General features: G+C 39.4%; 1 protein-coding gene across 8 annotated transcripts in view; it reads left to right on the top strand.

Moving 5' to 3' along the window:
* Positions 1-22,225, top strand: part of LOC133245097 (GON-4-like protein) — an 88,650-nt gene that overhangs the window by 39,235 nt on the left and 27,190 nt on the right. For all 8 annotated transcript variants that reach the window (XR_009735601.1, XM_061413008.1, XM_061413005.1 and 5 more), the window contains 5 exons: positions 234-404; positions 5,593-5,785; positions 12,550-12,651; positions 20,565-20,605; positions 21,212-21,315. Coding sequence is in view for 7 of the 8 variants with exons in the window: in XM_061413008.1 (XP_061268992.1) it covers positions 234-404; positions 5,593-5,785; positions 12,550-12,651; positions 20,565-20,605; positions 21,212-21,315 (611 nt within the window). In the remaining variant the exon portion in view is untranslated. The remainder of the gene's footprint in view (positions 1-233; positions 405-5,592; positions 5,786-12,549; positions 12,652-20,564; positions 20,606-21,211; positions 21,316-22,225) is intronic.

Raw genomic sequence — 22,225 nt, forward strand, 5'->3', positions numbered from 1 at the left:
TCTTCAGTAACCTGAGTAGCATCCTGTTGGCTTCATTGGAAATAGGATGAAACCTATTAGATTAATGTACTTGGCAATGTCTTTGTTTTTTTCTTTTAACCTCTATCTGGCTGGGAAGAGAAAAATTGCTAGCATGTGAAAGATGTGCTTGTCTCTTCCTGCTTCTTTTTTTCCTCCCACTTTTCCTCCCCTCCCCTCTTTCATTTTCTAACATAGTTGCCTCTTTTAATTAGGCTGAGAAAGTGACCACACCTGCCATCAGGCACATCAGTGCTGAGGTAGTGCCCATGGGGCCCCCGCCCCCACCAAAGCCCAAACAGACCAGGGATAGTACCTTCATGGAGAAGTTGCACGCAGTAGATGAGGAGCTGGCTTCCAGTCCGGTCTGCATGGATTCTTTCCAGGTGAATGTAACTCTAAATTGCTGAGAAAGCGAATGGAGTAATTTGTTGTTGCTCAAATTGGGAAGGGAGAACGGAAGATACTACATTCTGATATAATAAGTTTGTGTCATGAAATTGTAGGTCTTTGGTACTATTTGGTTTGTAGTATTTTATTGTGAGAATGGCATTTCCGAAGGAAGGAATAAAGGTATGTGACAGCATTTTTTAAAAAAATCATTTATCTGTTTGCACTGTGTGGAATCTTTAGATGCCGTGTTCGAACTCTTAGCTGTGGCATGTGGGGTCTAGTCCCTGACCAGGGATTGAACCTGGCCTCCGGCATTGGACTGTGGAGTCCTAGCCACTAGACGACCAAAGAAGTCCCGCAGAGAGAATTTTTAAATGTGGAACATAGAAACAGCCTTCAGCCAGATTCCTCAAAATTAAACTTGACCACAGTTGCTTTAACCTCTTCTCCTTCTTTCTCTTTGTACACATTTTTTTTTCCTGAGTCACTTTGGAGTGTGCTGCAATCATGATGCTCCTTTACCCCTAAATACCTTAGTGTATATTTCCTAAAAATGAGGACATTTGATTATGACAATAAGGATGTATAATATTATATATAAAATCTATTAAAGTCCTTATTTGGATTTTACCAATTGTCCCAATAGTCTTTTGTATAAACCCAAGGAAGAACAATTTCTTTGTGGTCGAGGATCTAGTTTAGGATTCCATGTTGTATTTAGTTGTCCTGTCTCTTACACACTTTTAATTGGGAACAGTTTCTCAATCTTTTTTTGTCTTTCATAACCTTGACATTTTTGAACCTTATGAAGCAGTTATTTAACAGACTATTCCTCTATTTTGACTTTTCTAATAGTTTCTCATAGTTTTATTCAGGTGATTTACTTTTGGCACAGATATCCCGAAAGCGATGTGTCCTTTTCAGTGCAGCATTTCGGGAGGCACGTGACTTCTGTCATGTTAAAGTTGATCATATGGTTAAGGTGGTGTCTGCTTTTTTTCTCCTTGCTGTAAAAATGTTATTTTTCCATTTTAAAATCAATTAATATGTATCTTTTTTTTTGAGGTAAAACATCTTTTCACCCACTTATTTTAGCATCCATTGCTTATTCTTGATTGAAACAATCATTACTATGGTTATTGTCAAATGATGACCTTCTAAATCCCATCATTAGCTAGTTCTATTTTTGATAAGTTTAAGCATAAATTTTATTTATAAAACTATTTTATATTGGAGTATAGCCAGGTAATAATGTTGTGATAGCTTCAGGTGACCTAGGTAGTTCTTTTTAATATTTAGGTTTTCCCCAGTAGTCTTACCAGTCAATGAAAAATATGTCTGTCTTAAAATTTAAAAACAGAATATTGAATAAAACAGCTCTGAAAGGACCATTTAATTTTTTAAATTTTTATTAAAAATTAAAAAAAAATTTTTTTGGCTGAGTTGAGTGGCATGCAGGATCTTAGTTCCCCAACCAGTGGTTAAACCTGTGCCCCCTGCAGTGAAAGTGCAGAGTTTTATAATCACTGGACTGCCAGGGAGTCCCAGGGGTCACTTAATTTGATCACCCTACTTTGGAGTGAATGAGTAATTGTGTTGGGATATAATAGTTCTTATGTAATCATTTATTCATACACATACTGAATGACTGAAGGTGGGGAATAACCGTGTATGAGACAGAAAAGGTCTTTCCTCTTCTACCTTATTGTCTGTTGGAGAGAGATAAACCATAAATGCATAAATTATTTCAGAGATGGGTAAGAAATGAACTAAATAAAAGCAAGGAAATAAGGTAGTGCCTATTGTAGTGCTGTACATAGGATGATTAGAAAAGTCCTTGAGGGTGCATTTGAACTGAGATATGAATAAGCAGGAGGCAGGCATCTAAATTTTGCCTGGAGAATCCCATGGACGGAGGAGCCTGGTAGGCTGCAGACCATGGGGTCTCGAAGAGTCGGACACGACTGAGCGACTTCACTTTCACTTTTCCCTTTCATGCATTGGAGAAGGAAATGGCAACCCACTCCAGTGTTCTTGCCTGGAGAATCCCAGGGACGGGGGAGCCTCGTGGGCCGCTGTCTATGGGGTCGCACAGATTCGGACACGACTGAAGCGACTTAGCAGCAGCAGCAGGCATCTAAAAGATCTGGGAACATTTAAAAAAGCTTTTTTGTGATATTTTCTGATTTAATGTTAAAAATGTCCCTTTGGCTAAGCTGTGGGAAATGAGCTATAGGAGAGCAAGAGAGGAAACAGAAATCTGTTGGGATATTATTGTAGTAGTCTAGGGAGAACTTCCTAAATAGATCTACAAATTCAATACAACCCCTTTCCAAATGCGAGCTGCTTATTTTGCAGAAATTGACAAGCTAATCCTAAAATTCACATGGAAATGTAAGGGACCCAGAATAGCCAAAACAGTCTTGAAAAAGAAAATAGATGGAAGTCTGTACTTAGTGATTTCAAAACTTATTGCAAAGTTACTGTAATCAAGACAGTCTTGTCCTGGCATAAGAATAGACATAGACCAGTGGAACAGAATTGAGAGTATAACAATTAACTCTTAGGACTTCCCTGGTAGTCGGTTAAGAGTGCACCTGCTATTGCAGGGAACACAGGTTCAGTCCCTGGTCTGGGAAGATTCCGTACACTGCAGGGCAGCTCAGCCCCTGCGCCATAGCTCCTGAAGCCCGCATGCTCTAGAGTCTGCTTGCTGCAACTACTGAAGCCCTCATGCCTTCCAGCCTGTCCTCCACAAAAAGAGAAGCCATCACAATGAGAAGCCCACGTACCACAACTGGAGAGTAGCCCCTGATTACTGCAGCTAGAGAAAGCCCTTGTACAGCAGTGAAGACCCAGTGCAGACAAAAATAAAGGAAAAATTAAAAAAAAAAAAACAAAACCCTATTAATTTGTAGTCAGTTAATCTTTTAGGACTTCTGTGGTGGCTCAAACAGTAGAGTCTGCCTGCACTGCGGAAGACCTGGGTTCGATCCCTGGGTCAGGAAGATCCCCTGGGTCAGGAAGAAGGAAATGGCAACCCACTCCAGTATTCAAGCTTGGAAAATCCCATGGGCAGAGGAGCCTGGTGGGCTACAGTCCATGGGGTTGCAAAGAGGTGGACACGACTAAGCGACTTCACTTTGAACTTTTTAATCTTTAACAAGTGTGGCAAGACCAATTAATGGGGAAAGAATAGTCTTTCAACAAATGGTGCTCCAGTAACTGGAAATAAATTCATTTGTGTCTTTTTTTTTTAAGATTCCACATGAGTAATATTATATGTTACTTGTCTTTCTCTACCTGACTTGATTTACTTAGTATGTCCATCCATGTTGTTGCAAATGGCATTATTTCATTCTTTTAAAAAATATACTCTGAGTATCTTTTAAAATATATATATATATTTATTTGGCTGCATCGGGTCTCAGTTGTAGGATATAGCATCTTTGTTGCATCATGCAGGATCTTTCATTGTGGCACACGAGCTCTCTAGTTGTGGCATGTAGGCTCAGCAGTTGTGGGGTGTGAGCTAAGTTGCTCCACTGAGATCTTAGTTCCCAGACCAGGGATAGAACTTGATTCTCCTGCATTGTAAGGCAGATTTTTAACTACTGTACCACCAAGGAAGACCCCATTACTTCTTTCTTTTTTTTCTAATGTTTTATTTTTTTAATTTTTTGGCTGCACCGTGCAGCATATGGGATCTTAGTTCCCCAGCCAGGGATCGAACCTGTGCACCCTGCAGTAGAAGCCTGGAGTCATAACCACTGGACCACCAGGGAAGTCCCCCTTTTTTTTGTTTTTAATGCCTGAATAACATTCGTTTGTATATATGTACCACATCTTTATCCATTCGTCAGTGGACATGTAGGTTGCTTCCGTGTCTCGGCTGTTGTAAACGGTGCTGCAGTGAACATGGGGGTGCGTATATCCTTTTGAATCTTACTTACAAAACAGAAACAGATTCACAGTCTTAGAAACAAACTAATGGTTACCAGGGGGAAGACTGGGGGCGAGGGCTGGACTGGGAGTTTGGGATTGACATGTACAGACTGCTGTATTTAAAACAGGTGACGAACAGGGACCTACTGTATAGCAGCAGGGGCCTCTGCTTGGTATTCTCTAATAACCTAAATGAGAAAAGAATTTGGAAAAACAATAGAAAATAAACGAAAAACAATTGGTGCTGCAACAACTGAAAATTCATATGTGAAAGCATTAAGTTTGATTTTACCTCAAATCACACTCAAAAGTTAAAATAGATAACTCGCCTAAATTTAAGAGCTAAAACGATGAAACTATTACAAGAAAACAGAGTGAATCTTTGTGACCTTTGATTATAATACTGTAATAGGTAGTGAACTCTTATAACTCAACAATAAAAAGACAACCCAATTAATCAGTGGGGAAAAATATGAACACACAATTCTCTATTTCTTTCCTTTTTTCTCAATAAAAAAGAATGAAGTACTGATACCATGCTACAGGATGGATGAACTTTGAAAACATGCTAAGTGAAAGCAGTCAGAGACAAAAGGCTGCATATTGTATGATTCCTTTTATATAAAATTTCCATCATAAGCAAATCATAGAGTCAGAAAGATTAGTGATTATTAAGAGACTGGGATGAGGGAAGAATGGGGGGCATCTGCTAGGAAAAATGGAGTTTCTTTTGGGAGTGATGAAAATGTTTTAGAATTAGATGGTGGTGGTCATTCAAGTGTAAAACCTACACAGTTATGCACTTTAAAAGAGTGAGTTTTATGGTGTGTAAATTTTATCTTAATTTAAGGATGACATCAAGTTTTTTGTTCGTTTTTTTGTTGGTGATGGTGCTGAAATTTTGGTTTTAAAACTGATGTCATTATAAGATACAAGGATATATTGTACAACGTGGGTAATATAACCAGTATTTTATAATAACTATAAATGGAATATAACCTTTAAAAAAAAGAGATTGGTACTACCACCACCAACAAAAAACAACAAGGAAAAATAAAAAACAGTTGATGTCATTGTCCTTAATGTTTCTCAAAGAATAATAAACCCAAATGATTTCGAGAAAAGACCTTGTGGTTTAAGCTAAGAAGAGAAGCACACAGGGTATGATGAAGTTTGGAGAAGCTGAAAGCATCAGGCATCCAGTGATAGACTTTTGTTTCCTTCCCCACTGTCTAGCCCATGGATGACAGTCTCATTGCTTTCCGAACTCGCTCTAAGATGCCACTGAAAGATGTTCCCTTGGGGCAGCTAGAGGCAGAGCTCCGAGCTCCAGACATCACCCCAGACATGTATGACCCCAATACAGCAGACGATGAGGACTGGAAGATGTGGCTGGGAGGACTTATGAATGATGATGTGGGGAATGAAGGTAACTGCTTTTGTTTGCATTTACTGTCCTCTCTGTCCATGGTCTCTATGGTGAAATTTTCATTAGTTAAAATCTTAAGGAAAGGGATGTTTTCAGTTGATTTAATTTTGTATTTAACAGTATACTCTAAATCAGTAGTTAAATCCCCCCTCCCTTTTTTCTGTTAAAGAGTCTTTTGGGGAATCTTTTGATTGCTAAGATTCTGCCTCTGAAACATAAATGTACATATAATTTTATATATGATTGCATGAGAGCACATCATTTTACTCAAAGACTGTCGTGTTAGTTAAGATTCTTCCTGATGCAAGTGAAAGAATCCTAACTCTCAGCTTGCTGAAGGGCAAATAAAACCAGACTTTGGAAAGGGCAGAAAAGCCTGCAGTGGAATTGAGGCAGTTTAGGCCCACTTTCTCTCTCTACAGCTGTTACCTGTACTTCTTTTTGTCAGTCAACTCGATTCTTAAACCTTTTTTTCTACAAGGCTGGAAATATGATCATATGTACACCATTCACTTCTTGCTTTGTTCCCACATCAGAAGAAATCTCTTCTACAGGCTCTAGTTTTAAAAGTCCAGAGGAGCAACTGTGGTTTGGTTTGATCACATACCCACTCTCTTGGTGTTGCGTGGCTTTGATAGGAAGACTGTTTAGGCATGGAAGTCTGTGACTGGCAGCACCTCATAAACAATGGCTGGGATAAGCAGTTACTCAAAAGAAGTGGTAGTGTTTCCAGAAGTAGGGAAGGAGAATTGATCAGACACAAGCAACTTTGACTGCAGTCATACGTGGTGTAAGAATCCTTGCTGCAACCCTTATTTGTTTTAGAATATAAGTAAAAGTTCTTTCTTTAAAACAGTGAAATAAAGATTGTTAAAATTGTTTTTGGTGATTTTTTTTTTAAGTGTACTGTAGTGAAAATCAGGTATCACATCATTTTGTGCAGTGTTTCTGTAAATGTAGAGGAAATGAGAGATTGCCTTAGTTTGTAGTGATTTCCAGATGATTCCTTACCCCTTTGAGAATGTGCTGAAAGCTATGCAGCCACTCCCTGGAAAAATGTCCACATCTACATACATGAAGATTTCTTATGTCACTTTCTTTGGGGAGATTTATAATTTTCTTGAGGTTCATTTATTGACATTTCCTTTTTCTATCAACCCATCTCAAAGTCCAAGGCTCACAAGGCTCAAAAACCTCTGCAGAAAGAAATGAACAGGGACAAAGATAATTCTATCGATTTTATAAAAGTCTCAGAAATTCATTGTGTTATTTGTGTTTCAGAATCCATTTGTTATACTGCTAAAATTAGAACCCAGTTTAGTTTTCCAGGAACATGTCTCAAAGAAGTCTCAGGGGGCATGAAAGCATTTTTTAAATGCATATGATACTTCATAAGCAAGCTCTGCATTTTATCCTTAGACCTAAGCTAAGACAAAGTATCGATAGTGATTACGTCTCGTGGCTTTATTAGTCCAGCAGCTTTGGTGCCTTAATTGTTAACACCTTGGTTGAAAGAGCTGAGATACTGGCTATTGAGGAGGAAAGGTCAGACTGGGTTGGCTGTCAGGATTTTGGGAGCTTGGACAGTGCTTCTCACGGAGAAGGCAGTAGCAACCCACTCCAGTACTCTTGCCTGGAAAATTCTAGGGACAGGGGAGCCTGGTGGGCTGCCGTTCATGGGGTCACACAGAGTCGGACACGACTGAAGCGACTTAGCGGCAGCAGCAGCAGCAGCAGGACAGTGTTTCTCATAGTTAGTGTCTAGAATTTGAATCAGAATCAGAGTGTGTTAGGATGTTTGTGTTGGATGGTGTTAAGATGTAAATTCCATTCCAGGGCCTTGCCCTATACCTACTGAATCAGAATCTCTAATGGGTATCGTCTAGGGATCTAATTCTTACGTATCCTAAAGGTTGGAAACTACTGGCATGGGAGGAATAGAAGAGTATGATAAGGGTCAATTGAGGAAATGGAATAATGGTTAGTGGGGAGGGTGAAAATCTTTTCTTTAAAACAATTGTTTTGTTTCCTTAGTAGGATCTACTTAAAAAAGAGAATATGAATGCAGTGACTCGGGTAGATTTATAAACCACATCTACCAGCTGAGTTTAATGAGTGCTGGTAAGTAGGAAATAATGCTAGATATAGATCATAGAACCAAACTTCAGCCATATGCTGGTTTATTTTTGTAGTGTTATGTGGTTATTTTCATATGTTCCTAGTACCATCTGCTCTTCTATTAAGAGTGTCATTTGCAAAAAATAATTTAAGAGGTCTACTAATGGAGTGGGTACACCACATTGAGATCAGCTGGGTAGATGCTGACAATGGGTGTTAATATCAGTCAACAAAGTAATTAGACCCAGAGGGTAGGTTCCACAATCAAGGTACTAAAAGCCAAGCAGAACTCAGAAGAAACCTTCCCAAATGATTTTTCAGCATGTTTACCAAATGAATTCTCTGAGAATATCGGCTGGCCCACTTGTATGATACAAGCAGAAGCCTTCTTTGTAGATCTTGCACCTAAACAGATGGGGGTCCAAACGTATGTACAGTATCCATTTGATATAGGCTTTCTCCAGAACTTACATTATTCGCAACATTTGTAAAGAATCTGCTCTAAAGAGGCTTACGTAGAAAGTACTGTAGAGATTAGGAAGACAGGATTCCATTCCCAAGGATTTAAAACATTTTTATTGGGGAGATAACCTATAAATGGGTGAAAAAGACTTCACATTTAAATAACTATATACAAACAATGCAGATTTATATATTGGAAACAGAATAAATGTTGAGTAAAGAATATCAGGTTAGCTAACACAGCATTGTATGTTAATTATACTCCAATAAAAATTAAAAGATTATCAGGTTAGACTGGGGCTTATCAGTACAGATTTTTCAGTAATGGTGAATCAAAGATGTTTGTGTATATATTTTTATTTTTAATGAAAGATACTCATTTGTTGTGAAAAATCAAAACATTATGGAAGGGCACAAAGTGGAAAGGAAGAATTCCATTCTTCAGTCTTTGTTAATTCTTTCGAACTATTTTCTGTGTATCTAATCAAGCACATATTTATCTTTTTTTCCATGAAAGGCATCATACTATACATGTTATCCTGCATCTGCAACTTGCTTCTTTCACCTACTATAATTTAGAGATCTTTCTATTGTAATGTGTACAGATCTCCCTCTTCTGTTTAATGGCTGTAAGGTGGTAAGGTGTTTTTGTTTTAATTTAGTTCCTCAGTTGCGCTAGCCGCATTTCAAGTTCTCAGTTGGCTCATGTGATTACTGTTGTACAATGCATATGTATTAGAACATTTCCAGCCTTGCAGAAAGTTCTGTTAGATGATGCTCATCTAAAGTTGTCTTGGGAAGAATTTCACCTTAATATAACAATTCTGTATTTTATTGACTCCTTCACAATTTTTATTTAGCAGTCTGTAGGGAAAGAGCAAATTAGCCAAGATGGTGGTGGTCAGGCTCTCTTGCCCCACAGCCTCTTGCTCTCGCCCCACGTTTTGTAGATATATGGTTATGTAACAGCTGAGATCACTTAAAGCACTGTGCATCATGATGTACCTTCTTGGTCATGGGCCACTTTTGTTCTGTAAACACATAAAAGCTGCCCCTACAAAGCCCTTGAGGCTGCATTATGGCTGTGTGTCAGCTGTGTCAACCATGAGTGAATACAGTGTGTCTGCTGCTTCGGCTGCTGTGCCAGCCTGGGGAGAAAAAACAGTCTGCAGTTCCTATGACTCCTTGAGTTTTCTTCTAGCTTCCCTGCTTGCGCCTTGCCTACCCTGGGTTCAGAGAATAGCGTGCACAGTGAGGAACAGCAAGACAATTGGCATAGTTGACGGGATACCCCCGAGGTAGAGGAGCCTGAGGCTCCAACACATAGCATGTGTTACCAGGAGGCCGCAGTTTTCTCAGTGTGGATGCTGATGGAAGACTGGGAAGTGGCAGGTAGTTCACCAGATAGCATTGAAAAGGCATTACAGGTGGTGAGTTCCCGTTTGCCTGACAAGGTGGTATGGACTGCTGCTGGCACCGTGGGGTGGATTTTCCTAACTGCCTTGAAGGCGAATATGGATAGTGCCCTTTGTGATGCCATGCAAGTGTGCCAGTTGCAAAGAGAAGAAGAAAAGTTGGAACCTTGCCTTCTTGGTGAAACAAGAGATGCATGGCCTTGAGGAGGAACCCAGTGCCTCGGACTGTGAGGTAATGAGGGACGATGCTGACAAGGCCCTATTTACAGCAGAAAGTGAAACATGAGCAGCCTATGGCCCAGCGGGAGCATCCTCAAGGGGCCCCCAGTGTGACTGAGTTCACGACGTATTGCCCATATACTCAGGTGGAGTTGGTTGACTTGGGTAAGCAGTTTCAGCAAAAGCAAGGGGAACCGTTGGCAGCATAGCTTTTGTGAGTCTGGGACACAGGAGTGTTTGGTATCCTTTGTTCCAGGGACAGAATAGAACAGTTGGCATGTATAACCACTCACCCCTCATTGAGACAAAGGTTGCAGAATGCTAGGTGACTCATGCAGGGAGTGCCTAACCAAACACATACCCTGATGGAATGGATTAATGCTGTCATCCACACCATGTGGATGAATGCAGAACTCCCAGACACTAGCTATGGAGGCAACTGCAGCTGGAGCAGCAGTTTACCAGGTGTGAGAAGCACCCAGAGCAAGAGATACAAGCAGTTACATGAACTCGTGATGTGAGCTGTGATTCTGAAACTACAGATTCGTGATTGAGCTGTGAACGCCACAAAAAGCCCCTCTTCGAAGGGGTGGGCTGCCTCCTGTGGGAGGATTTGGTGAGCCCTTACTGAGAGAAGTAGAGGGAGAGCGTGCACGGCACCATTCAAAGTGTGAAGAGCCTGAAGGGGGCCCTAGCTGGCAGGGGCTGCTTTTGGGTTACACAGATGCAAATGTGGGCTGATTGGGTGAAGGCATACTGTTAGGGCTGTGTCCTGTCTTTAGATCTAGCTGTGTCCTCTCTTGCAGATTTAGAACAGTGTACTGTGAAGGCTGTGTCCTAGATTTAGAACAGGGTTCTGTGAAGGATGTGTGCTGTGATGTGTTACTAACTTCTGACTCTCTTGCAGATTTAGAAGTGTGAAAGCATTTGGAAGGAATCATGTGGGTGGGCTGTGAATGCTGCAGAAATCCCTCTTTGAATGGGTGGGCCTGGTGCCTGTGGGTGGTTTTGCGGGTCCTTAGTAAAAAGCCCTGCAGGGGTGGAGTTGCCCCTGTCGAGGCTTTCCTGCAGTCTCACAAGGGCAGACGGTGGGCTGGCCATGGAAGATAAAGGCACTCCACATGCAGTGGGGGGCTCTTCTAGCCCCATGAGGGCAAGGACTGCAACATGAGTTCCAGGTGACACCGGGTGTTGCGTTTCGCTCTGCACTGGGGATGTAACTGTTTGTTGTAGCATCTACTGCTGTGTAGAACGTGGGTTCGAGGATCTGTGCTAACTCACCAAGGGAGTATCGTGGAAGATGGACTGCACGTGGATTGTGAGGCGAGAGACCCTGAAGGGGTGGGATGTAAGGAAAGAGCAGGTTAGCCAAGATGCTGACGGTCAGGCTTTCTTGCCCCACGGCCTCTCTCACTCGCCTCACGTTTTATAGTCACACGATTAGGTGGCAGCTGAGGTCATTTATAGCACTGTGCATGTATGTCAGATGTACCAAGTGGTCATGGGCCACTTTTGTTCTGTAAACATATGAAAGCTCCACCTGAAAAGCCCCTGAGGCTGCGTTATGGCCGTGTGTTGACGGGGTCAACCACGAGAGAATATAGCGTGTCTGCTGCTACGGCCGCTGTGCCAGCCTGGAGAGAAGACACACGTCTGCAGTTCTATGACTCCTGAGTTTTCTTCCAGCTTCCCTGCTTGTGCCTTGCCAACAGTGTGTGAACAGTGAGACAGAATCTAAACAACATGATAGCATCAACATTAGAGAAAATTATGAGGGAGAAAAATGGCCATATTTCTGTATTCGTATATAACAAATGCTTAGTATTTTTTGTGTATTTTTAGTTATTTCTGAGTCTTATTGTAGGGATATAATTTCGTCATGCTTATGAGTGCTATATGAGTATTGTACTTTTGTCATGTATATATTGAACATGTATATAATGCTTAAATTCTGCATGTATCTTCTGTCTTATACTGAGGCATCTTAATTATAGTCATTCCTTAATTATTGGGAATTAGGGTTATTTTTTTTTCTTTTACTGTCAGTGCCTTTGTATAAAGAATTTTGGAAAAATATTATTTTAATGAGATGCACTACTCTAAGTGGGTTTACTGAGATAAATTATATGTTCATTTTTTTGACTTTGGCTGCATTTTGAGAAATTTAAGCCTTGTTTGGAGCGAGGAAGGAACTTAGCTTAGTGGGGAGAATAGATGAGATGAGTCAGCTGTGGGAGATGATCTATACAGAAGCACTGAGGAAAAGAAGAATAAGTAGTTTAGAAACTTCGGAATAGGGAGTTCCCTGGCGGTCCACTGGTTAGGACTCTGCCTTCACTGCCAAGGGCCTGGGTTCAATTCCTGGTGAGGGAACTAAGATCCTGCAAGCCACATGGTGTGGCCAAAAAATAAATAAATTAAAAACTTCAGAATAAATGTGCTTTTATTTATCTACCACAGAGTAGATTTCCTGTGGTGCTGAACATCTTAAATATTCTTTGGAGATATGAGTTTACAGTTGAATAAGTGTCTGAAACTTTTTTTCCCTAGATGAAGCAGATGATGATGATGATCCGGAATATAATTTCCTGGAAGACCTCGATGAACCAGACACAGAGGATTTCCGCACTGACCGGGCAGTAAGAATCACCAGTGAGTCTGTGTGTGTTATGAGTCCTGCTCTTGACTTTTCCACATCTAGCTTTGTTTACTTTGCAGAGTTTTGAGGGTGAAGCAGCCCACTCAAGACATTTAAGCTTCCTCTGCCTATTTATTTCTATAATTCTTTACATTGACATCTATATTCAGGAATCCTGTCAACATCCCACGGTCATGTATTGAGTTCAGTATTTGGCAGCGATTGTACCAAAGTAAGACATGGCCTCTGTCTGTAGGATGTCAGCTTAGTAGGGGGATACAGACAGGAACAGTTACAGTACAAAGTGATAGGTGCTGTAATAATAGCTTATATATTGGTGGCCTAAAAGAGGGTATAGTGTCCTATGTATACTATGGCTTGGGAAATGACTCACAAAATGATTCACCTTAGTTTAGAAGGAGTAATAAGGTTTTGGTGAATGGGGGCAGAGAGGGGTTTTGTAAATAGAAGAATATTTTGCAGACCATGAAATTATGAAACAGCAGTACATGTATTTTGAAAATAGTAAGTAGTTTGATTTAGTTATCTGAGTTGTGGTAGGAAGTTAAGCAATGTTCAGTTCATGGAGAACCTTAGATTTGATTTTTATCTGTCAAGAAAGGTCAAAAAGTTTTAAGCAGGAAATCAATAGGAACTGATTTGGATTTTAGAAATATTATTTTGATTTAATGCCAGTTTAATGTATTGATTTTGGTGGGTAAAGAGCAAGATTGGAGGCATGGGAAACAATAACTTGGCTTGAGTCATTTTTTAAAAAAAATTATTGCATTGCTAGTTTGCCAATAATGGATAACATGTTTCAGGAACTGTTGATTTGTATTGAGTGTGTGCAAGTCCCTGTACTTGGATAATATACACCATATGGTGAAGGTAAAATGTTGGCTCTTGACAAGGTTATGAAGAAAGATTTATCAGTGTCCAAAAGTGTTTATCATGTACCTAAATAATGTAAGTCTTTATGTCGAGAGAATTATGTAAGCACAATCCTTTAAATGTTCTGTTTTGTTGCTTTAGTTCATCTTTCATATTGTTTTTGAGATTAGAGTGTCATTTTCTTTATGAAGGTCTTCCATTTGTTTTGGTATCTTATGATAGTTAAGGTTAGAAGAAGCACTGAAAGGAAAGCACCAAGAATCAAAGAGAAAGTGTAGGAAAAAAAGGCTTGAGGATTTAGATTTTGAGAAAACTGAAGGATTGTCTTGAAAAGTATGAGAAAAACCAAGAAAGTCTTGTGTTTCAGAAACCAAGGGAAGAGTCAAGGAGTGACTGGTCCACAGTGTCGTGTGCTGGTGGTTATGAAACATTATTTGCTTGAAGCAGAAAAGTAGGAGATTGCATTTCAGTTTAGTTCTCATCCTGGAATACATTTGCCTTCCCCTTTTGTTTGTCTGTGACTTTCTTCAGTTGACCTTGAAGAACTTGGGGGCTAGGGGTGCTAAACCAGTGTGCAGTGAGAAATCTGACTGGAAGTTTTGACTGTCCCCAAACTTAACTGCTAGTAGCCTACTGTTGAAGGCTTAGCAATAAAGTAAATAGTTGATTAACATGTATTTTGTATGTAATGTATTTTATGTACTATATTCTTATAATAAAGTAAGCTAGAGAAAAGAAAATGTTATTAAGAAAATCATAAGGGAGACAAAATACATTTTTATACTACTGTTTTATGCATACTTCCAAATGTAAGTTTGTGTTAATCTGTTTACAAGATGAATTCTCTGTCAGTATCTGCATTAATATTATCTCATATGACACAGAATACTGTAGACATACATGTCACAAGCACTGGATATGAAAAATGAAAAGATAATGTGAAAAAGAAATCCGTGTTTATTTATGGTGTAAGGATTCATGTATCAATAAGGACGAAGCAACACTATGACGGCTTGATGATAGCCTAGTGTAACTGATAGAATTGCTTCACAGTACTCTTGCCGATGGATACATGAATTGTCACAGAAATTTTATGGCATACAGTATTACAGTCATTAAAAAATTAAGATGATGGCATCAGGTCCCATCAGGCAAACAGAACGGGGAAAAGTGGAAGCAGTGACAGACTTTATTTTCTTGGGCTCCAAAATCACTGTGGACAGTGACTGCAGCTATGAAGTTAAAAGATGTTTGCTCCTTGAAAGGAAAGCTATGACAAACCTGGACAGCATATTAAAAAGCAGAGACATCACTTTGCCGACAAAGGTCCGTACAGTTAAAGCTAATGAAGAAGCAGCAGTACGATAGCTTGATATAGTGTAATTGATAGAATTCCTTCACCATACCCTGCCTATACACTGATGAAAGAACTGTTACAAAATTTTATGGCATACAATATTACAGTCATTAAAAAAAACTTAAGATCCTGCCATTCACTCCCATTATTTCATGGCAAATAGAAGGGTAAAAAGTGGAAGCAGTAACAGTTATTTTTTTGGGCTTCAAAATCACTGCAGATGGTGACTGCAGCCATAAAATTAAAAGACATTTGCCTCTTGGAAGACAAAATATTAAAAAGCAGAGACATCACTTTGCCGACAAAGGTCCATATTGTCAAAGCTCTGGTGTTTCCAGTATTCATCTATAGATGTCAGAATTGGACCATAAAGAAGACCAAGTGCTGAAGAATTGATGGTTTTGAACTGTTGGGACTGAATGGAGATCAAACCAGTCAATTCTAAAGGAAATCAACCCTGAATATTCATTGGAAGGACTGATGCTGAAACTGAAGCTCCAGTACTTTGGCCACCTGCTGTGAAGAGCTGACTCATTGGAAAAGACCCTGATACTGGGAAAGATTGAGGGCAGGAGTAAGGAGCAGCAGAGAATGAGATGGTTAGATAGCATCACTGACTCCGTGGACATGAATTTGAGCGATCTCTTGGAGATAGTGAAGGACAGTGGAGCCAGAGGTGGTGCAGTCCTTGGGGTCGCAAAGAGTTCAATACGACTTAGCACCTGAACAACATTACAGTCATATTCATGAACAGGATTGGAAACACTGTTAAATTTTTTATAACTGTGATAGATTGATACAGGGTTTCTCTAATTACGAGAGAGAGGCATACTGTAAGATAATGTAATTTTTTTGAAAGCATAATTATGAATCAGTAATAAAACTAACACATAGTTGAAAGTGAAAGTGTTAGTTGCTCAGTCATGTCCGACTCTTTGCAAGTCCATGGACTGTAGCCCTCCAGGCTCCTCTGTCCATGGAATTCTCCAGGCAAGAATACTGGAGTGGGTTGCCATTTCCTCCTCCAGGGGATCTTCCCAACTCAGGGATCAAACCTGGGTCTCCTGCATTGCAGGCAGTTTCTTTACTGTCTGATCCACCAGGGAAGCTCTACCACATAGTTAAATTTATGTTATATCACTCACTTTATGCCTGTGTAAGGATAGGTTATCCATTTCAATACAAGTCTTGCACAAGATTTTCTAATACGTGGGCAACGATGATGATGACACAAAAACATCTCATACACTTCTTGCCAAACAATTATTAAATTTTCACACAAAGGCAAACACATCCACCACAGATAAGTTTATTAACTGTGGGCATGATGACTGTTTACTATTCATTAAGTCATAGTGGATCATCATAAAGGCCTTTATCCTCTTTGTCTTCACATTGAATCAGCTGAGGAGTAAGAGGAGAAAGAAGGGGGTTGGTCTTACTCTTCCAGGGGTGGCAGAAGCAGAAGAGGTGGTGGAGGAGGAAGGGGTGGCCGAGAGTGTAACTTTATGGAAATACATTATAATTTCTGTCTGACTTTTTGCTTTTTCATTTCTCTAAATATGTTTCTGTATGGTCCAATCCCTCTCCCCACCATATGCTTTGGTTTCAGAGTCTATATATCATGAAGGCTTCATGCAAAAGAAATCAAAAGGAGTCTTGAATAATCAGAACTCTTCTGCCAGATTGTCTGATATCAGTTTGTTTTCTGACACAGCTTCTTTGTCTTCTTGCTCGTGGTCTGGCACTAGTCTGGGAGCACTCTTCTCCATCAAGGCATCTTCTGTTAATTCCTCTGGCCTGGTGTCTGTTAGCTCTTGAATTTCTCTAAGATCCAAAAGTTGAATCTTTACCCCCATGTTTTTTGGGCTGTATTCACAATCTCTTTCATAATTTCCTTGATTGGCTCTGTTGTAAATCCTGTGAATTCATGCATAATATCTGAACATGGTTTTCTCCAATGGGGAGTTATTGTTTCAGGTTTGATGGCTTTCTTGGGTTTTTCTTTAACAGCGATGGCATCTTCAATAGTGTAATCCTTCTTCCAGACTTACATTCTCTTCATCGAGGACTCTGCTGTAGCATTGATGATCCTTTCCATAGAGTATCACGCATAATGAGGCTTACAGATCCTTATGACTGCTGATCTGAAGGCTGAATTAGAGACGTGTTCGGAGGCGAGTTGATCACTTAAGACACCTTCAGTGTTGAATTCATTGGGCTCTGGGTGGCCAGGGGCATTGTCCAATATCAAAAGAAGCTTAAAACACAAGGTATTTCCTGACTTCAGGGACAAAGCATTGATGAAACCAATCCAGAGAAAGGGCCTTCTTTTTTTTATATCCAAAGACTGGTAACTCCTGTTTATCTTTTTCTTTCAAGGCTCTCGGGGTGAGCAGCTTTATAGAGAAGGATAGTCCTGGTCATAAACGAGACCATAGTCTCTGGTACATATCGGGCAATTTAGCATTTTCTTGTAATGTCATGACTGTGCTTCTGCACTTTAGCTAGTAACAGGAGGTAACTATGAAATTATTGCAGGAGTACAGTATATGCCACAGTTACTTTTATGCAGTTACGATTTCATACTGAATCTTTATATTTGTGTTTCTCTGAGTGGCACTTTGTGTCGTCTACATTTGCATACATTTTGATAAATTTTAACTTTCAGAGTAGATTTGTGTATATTTTAATGATAGTTAATGATAAAGTAGACTAGTATCTATATGCAGTTTATGTGTTCATGGCATACCTCACTTTCTCTTAAATGTTTTATATTCTAGACTGCGGTTTGTCGGAGAGTTTTTTCGAATTGTTGCACATCCCCTTCCATTTTTCCAATAAATTTATTGAAAAAACTCTGCATATAAGTGGACCCATGTAGTTCAATTCCACGTTGTTTAAGAATCAACTGTAATTTCTCAGTGAGATCCTCCTCATTGAGGATTGACTTTCTTGCTTTGTATTCCATACGATTTTATATGTCCTTTTTAATGCTCATCTCTCTCATAATTGCTTATTTATATCTTGTCTCCTCCACTAGACTGTGAGTTTCTCATGATTTTATTGCCTTTGAGCAAGTGTTTTTCACGGTGCTGACAATATTTGCTGAAGAGTAGACTTTTCTGGGATGCCTGAATGAAGGGTCCTCCTTTCTAGTCATAGCGTTCTGTGATTGTAAGTAAAAACTGGGATAGAATTTTAATTTTGTTTCTACCCCTTGTTGTCTTACGTTATCATGTTTAATTACAGTCCTTTTAAGAGGACTTATGTGGATGATAAAAATTTAAAAATAAAGAAGCTTAGAATCACAGAGTCTGGAATGCTTCTGTGATTATGTATATTTTCCTCCCACTTAAGCATTTGTTCATAGCTTCTCTGATGTGACCTTTCAATCTGTTTGGGAACCTCTGGTGACAGGGAGTTCATCAATTCTGCAGATGCTGTGTCCTGCTCTTGAACACCTCCTCAATTAACATTTTCCTTACTAAATCTGAATCTTTTATATTTGTTTTTCCTTTGTTCCTAAAAAATGTAACTTACTACCAAGTGTACGTAGTATAGTATGTTTCTTTTCCTACATTTTTTCTTTACTATGCTAAACATACCAAGTTTCTTCAGTTCTCTAAATGTCAGACTTTCCGCACTTCAACACCCAGATTACCTTCCTCTGGATATTAGCCTTTATTTTTAGGAAAATTTCTCCTACATTACGTGTTTTTATGAAACTCTTCAAACATGTGGACACCCATATACCAGGGCTTCCCCAGTGGCTCAGTGGTAAAGAATCTGTCTGCAGTACAGGAGTTTCAGGAGATAGGGTTCAGTCCCTGGGTTGGGAAGATCCCCTGGAAGAGGGTATGGCAACCCACTATAGTATTCTTGCCTGGAAAATCCGATGGACAGAGGAGCCTGATGGGCTACAGTCCATAGGGTCGCAAAGAGTTGGACACAAATGAAGTGACTTAGCACACACACCCTCACCCATATACCCACCACCTAGCTTCTGCAGTTAAGTTTTCATATATTAACTTAATTATGCAGCTCTCCATCTATTTCTCTATCTGTTAATCCTTGTTTGTTTATTCTTTTTAAAGCATTTCATAGTGAGTTGTGGATATCTAAACATTTCAGCATGCACATCATTAATTAGAACTCAGTATTGTTTACAGATTTTCTTTTTAGGTAATGTATACATACTGTAGTATAGAAATCTTTAGTGTACCATTCAGTGAGGTTTGTAGTGCCTCTTTGTTAGAGGGATGTACTCAACCCCTAAGAAGATAGAGATTCATCACCCCAAAAAGCACCTACTTGTCCCTCCAGATCAGTCCGCACATCATCCTCCCTGGTGAAACCACTGTTCTATTTTCTTATATCATAGATTAGATAGACTTGCCTCTTTTAAAGCTTCATGTAAATGGAATCATAGTATGTATTCTGTTATGTAAAGCATCTTTCACTTAGCATGATGTTTCTGAGATTCATGAATATTGCTTGTATTACCTAATTTCCTTCCTTTTTATTGCTGAGTAGGATTCCAGTGTATAAATATACCAATTTGTTTATTTGTCATCAATCCCCAGGTGTTGATGGACACCTGGGTTCTTTCTAATTTCTAGCTATCTTGAATAAAGATAGCTCTGACCTTTCTTCAAAAGTTTTGTGGACAGATGTTTCATATCTTTTGGGTCAGCTCTCTAGGGGAGGAATCATTGGTCATAAAGTAGATCTATACTTAGTTTTCTGTGAAATTGCCAGACCTTTTTTCAGTGTCTTTCCTTGTACATTGTTTTTAGAGTTCCAGTCACTGCCCATCCTCACCAACATTTGGATTTTGTTTTTTTAATGCCCTCTTGAGAAGGGCTTTTATAGTGATGATCACACTCTGCTGTGATTCAGTGATATGCTTGCCTTCTTGGTTACAAGCACTGTTTTGGAGCCATTGTGTCATTGATCTTTTTGTGCACTTAAGAAACTGATTTTTCAAAATCCTAAATGTAAGACTTTAAATTTATCCCCATTATATTTCATCCAATTAATTTGAGAAAATTAGAACTCTGTCATCTGTTGGTCTGGTGATCCCTTTTAGCTTTTTATTATTTGCACATTTGATAAGTGTGTTTTCTGGGTGTTTTAGGTTGTGGATGGGATTGCTGAATAGTTCAGGCCCAAAAGTAGAGTCTTTTGATACACTACTGGAGACTTCTGTCTTGATTCCATTCAGTAGGATAGCACTGAATTCTATCTACCCATTCTCCTTTTAGTCCATCCAAGAGAGAATGTAATGACAGGAGATTTTGGTAACTAATAAACTTTGATTATCCATATCTTAGTAAAGTTTTCCTTAAGCTTTTAGATAGCCTCTTCAACACAGATTATGAATTTATCATATTATAAAATCATCTAGCTTACGTTTTTGTTTGTTTTCTCACTAGAATTTAAGCTTCATGAAAGTAAGTTTCTGTCATGTATCTGAGCATCTAGAACAGAGATTAAGGCATATAGTTGTTCAATAAATGTTTTTAAATGAATGAGTGAATGATGGATATTAATACATATGAAGATTTTGTCCAAAGCCTTGCTGAAAAAAGCTTTCTTTGTTTTCTTGAAATTCCCTGTATTGCAAAATGAAATAAACATGTGGCAACAGAATACTGTTTGGCTTTTTTGCAGAAAAGGAAGTGAATGAACTGATGGAAGAGCTGTTTGAAACTGTGAGTAATGGTCTTTGAATGAGAACTCTGGATACTAAAGCTCTGGATTCTATACTAAAGAGCTTTGGATTCTTCAGCAAGCTCTGTCCTGTGGTCTCAGGGCCCCTCTCTCCAGAACAGTGGTCTGACCAACCCATTCTCCTTTTAGTCCACCCAGGAGAGAATGTAATGACAGGAGATTTTGGTAACTAATAAACTTTGATTATCCATATCTTAGTAAAGTTTTCCTTAAGCTTTTAGATAGCCTCTTCAACTATCACATGATAATCCTTAAAGATTGCAAACTAATTTTAGATTATTCTCAGCACAGATAATTCCCTTTCTCATACATTTCTCTCTTGAAAGATAATCTGATCATTTTGAGTTATCTGTGGTGTGTCTTTACCACTACAAGGTGATAGACTGAGAAACTTTTTTTCTGGCATAAAGATTATTTCATGTGCAGAACTGTGCAAGCCCAGAAGTGAGAAAGGATCCAGTGCAAGCTCTTTCTGTGTGCCAGCATTATTATAGTCCTGTAAACCAGTCTTCATTTTCCCCATCACTGTTGGAGTGACTTTTACATGCCCATTCCCCAGGATAATCCTTCTTTTCCTTTGCCCTCAGTTTCAAGATGAGATGGGATTCTCCAACATGGAAGATGACGGCCCAGAAGAGGAGGAACGTGTGGCTGAGCCTCGGCCTAACTTTAACACCCCTCAAGCCTTACGGTAGGCTAACTAAAGACCTTGAGACCTAGAGTAGAGGAAAAGTGTATGTCTGAGAGTGAGTTTTGAGAAGTTTTGGTTAACAATTTCCCATCCCTGACTACCTGCTGTTACTGTTATAAGGATGCTGAACCCCATTGGCAGTGTTGGGTGTGAAGTGAATAATTCTCCTTATGGGGCAGTGCAGCTCTAGACCAAGCTGTATCTGTTTGGGAAGGGAGAAAAAGCAGTAGCTGGCATTCATAGCAGCTTCTCCAGGTGAGTGGTGCTGGAGAGGTGTGTAGGACTCTGCATGGCCAGCCACAGAAGCTACCCCAAAGTTTAATAGCCACTATGTCCCTTTTGTTTTTCTGTTTGCTGTTAACATCTAGTAAAAGTTAATGAACCTTTGTTAGTCTGCAGGGCATTAACTGAGCAAACCATGAAGCACCTTCAGTAATGTCCTGGAGTCTGAAATATGTTTACAGTCCTCTTCACATGAATTAGCACTTCTCTTGTCCCACCCAGAAGGTAGAGGCTTTAATTTTCCCCCCTATATTTGTGATGAGTTTGCAGATTTCATCTGTACTTTGTTGTTATCCATTCTGAGTAGCAGCCTACTATCATTAGGTACTGGCTAGATGTCAGGGTATGGTTTGTGCCATGGATGGAACAAAGCAAAACCCAAGGACTCATAGCCTTTAATTAGTCCTTTGGTTTAACTGGAGAGCTCTGGATCCATCTGAAAGCTAGACCTTCAGGTAACGTGCGATTTAGTGAAAAAGACAAGGTATACTAACCCAATGTGTAAAAGTCAGAAGTATCAGCCATTCTCCATTACATTAAATACCATAATATAATCACAAAAGAAATCTCAAGAGTTCCTTTTCCCCCCCAGGTTTGTTGAGTTATAATTGGCAAATAAGATTGTAAA

The sequence above is a fragment of the Bos javanicus genome, chromosome 3, assembly GCF_032452875.1.
Source record: "Bos javanicus breed banteng chromosome 3, ARS-OSU_banteng_1.0, whole genome shotgun sequence".
Classification (NCBI taxonomy): Eukaryota; Metazoa; Chordata; class Mammalia; order Artiodactyla; family Bovidae; genus Bos; species Bos javanicus.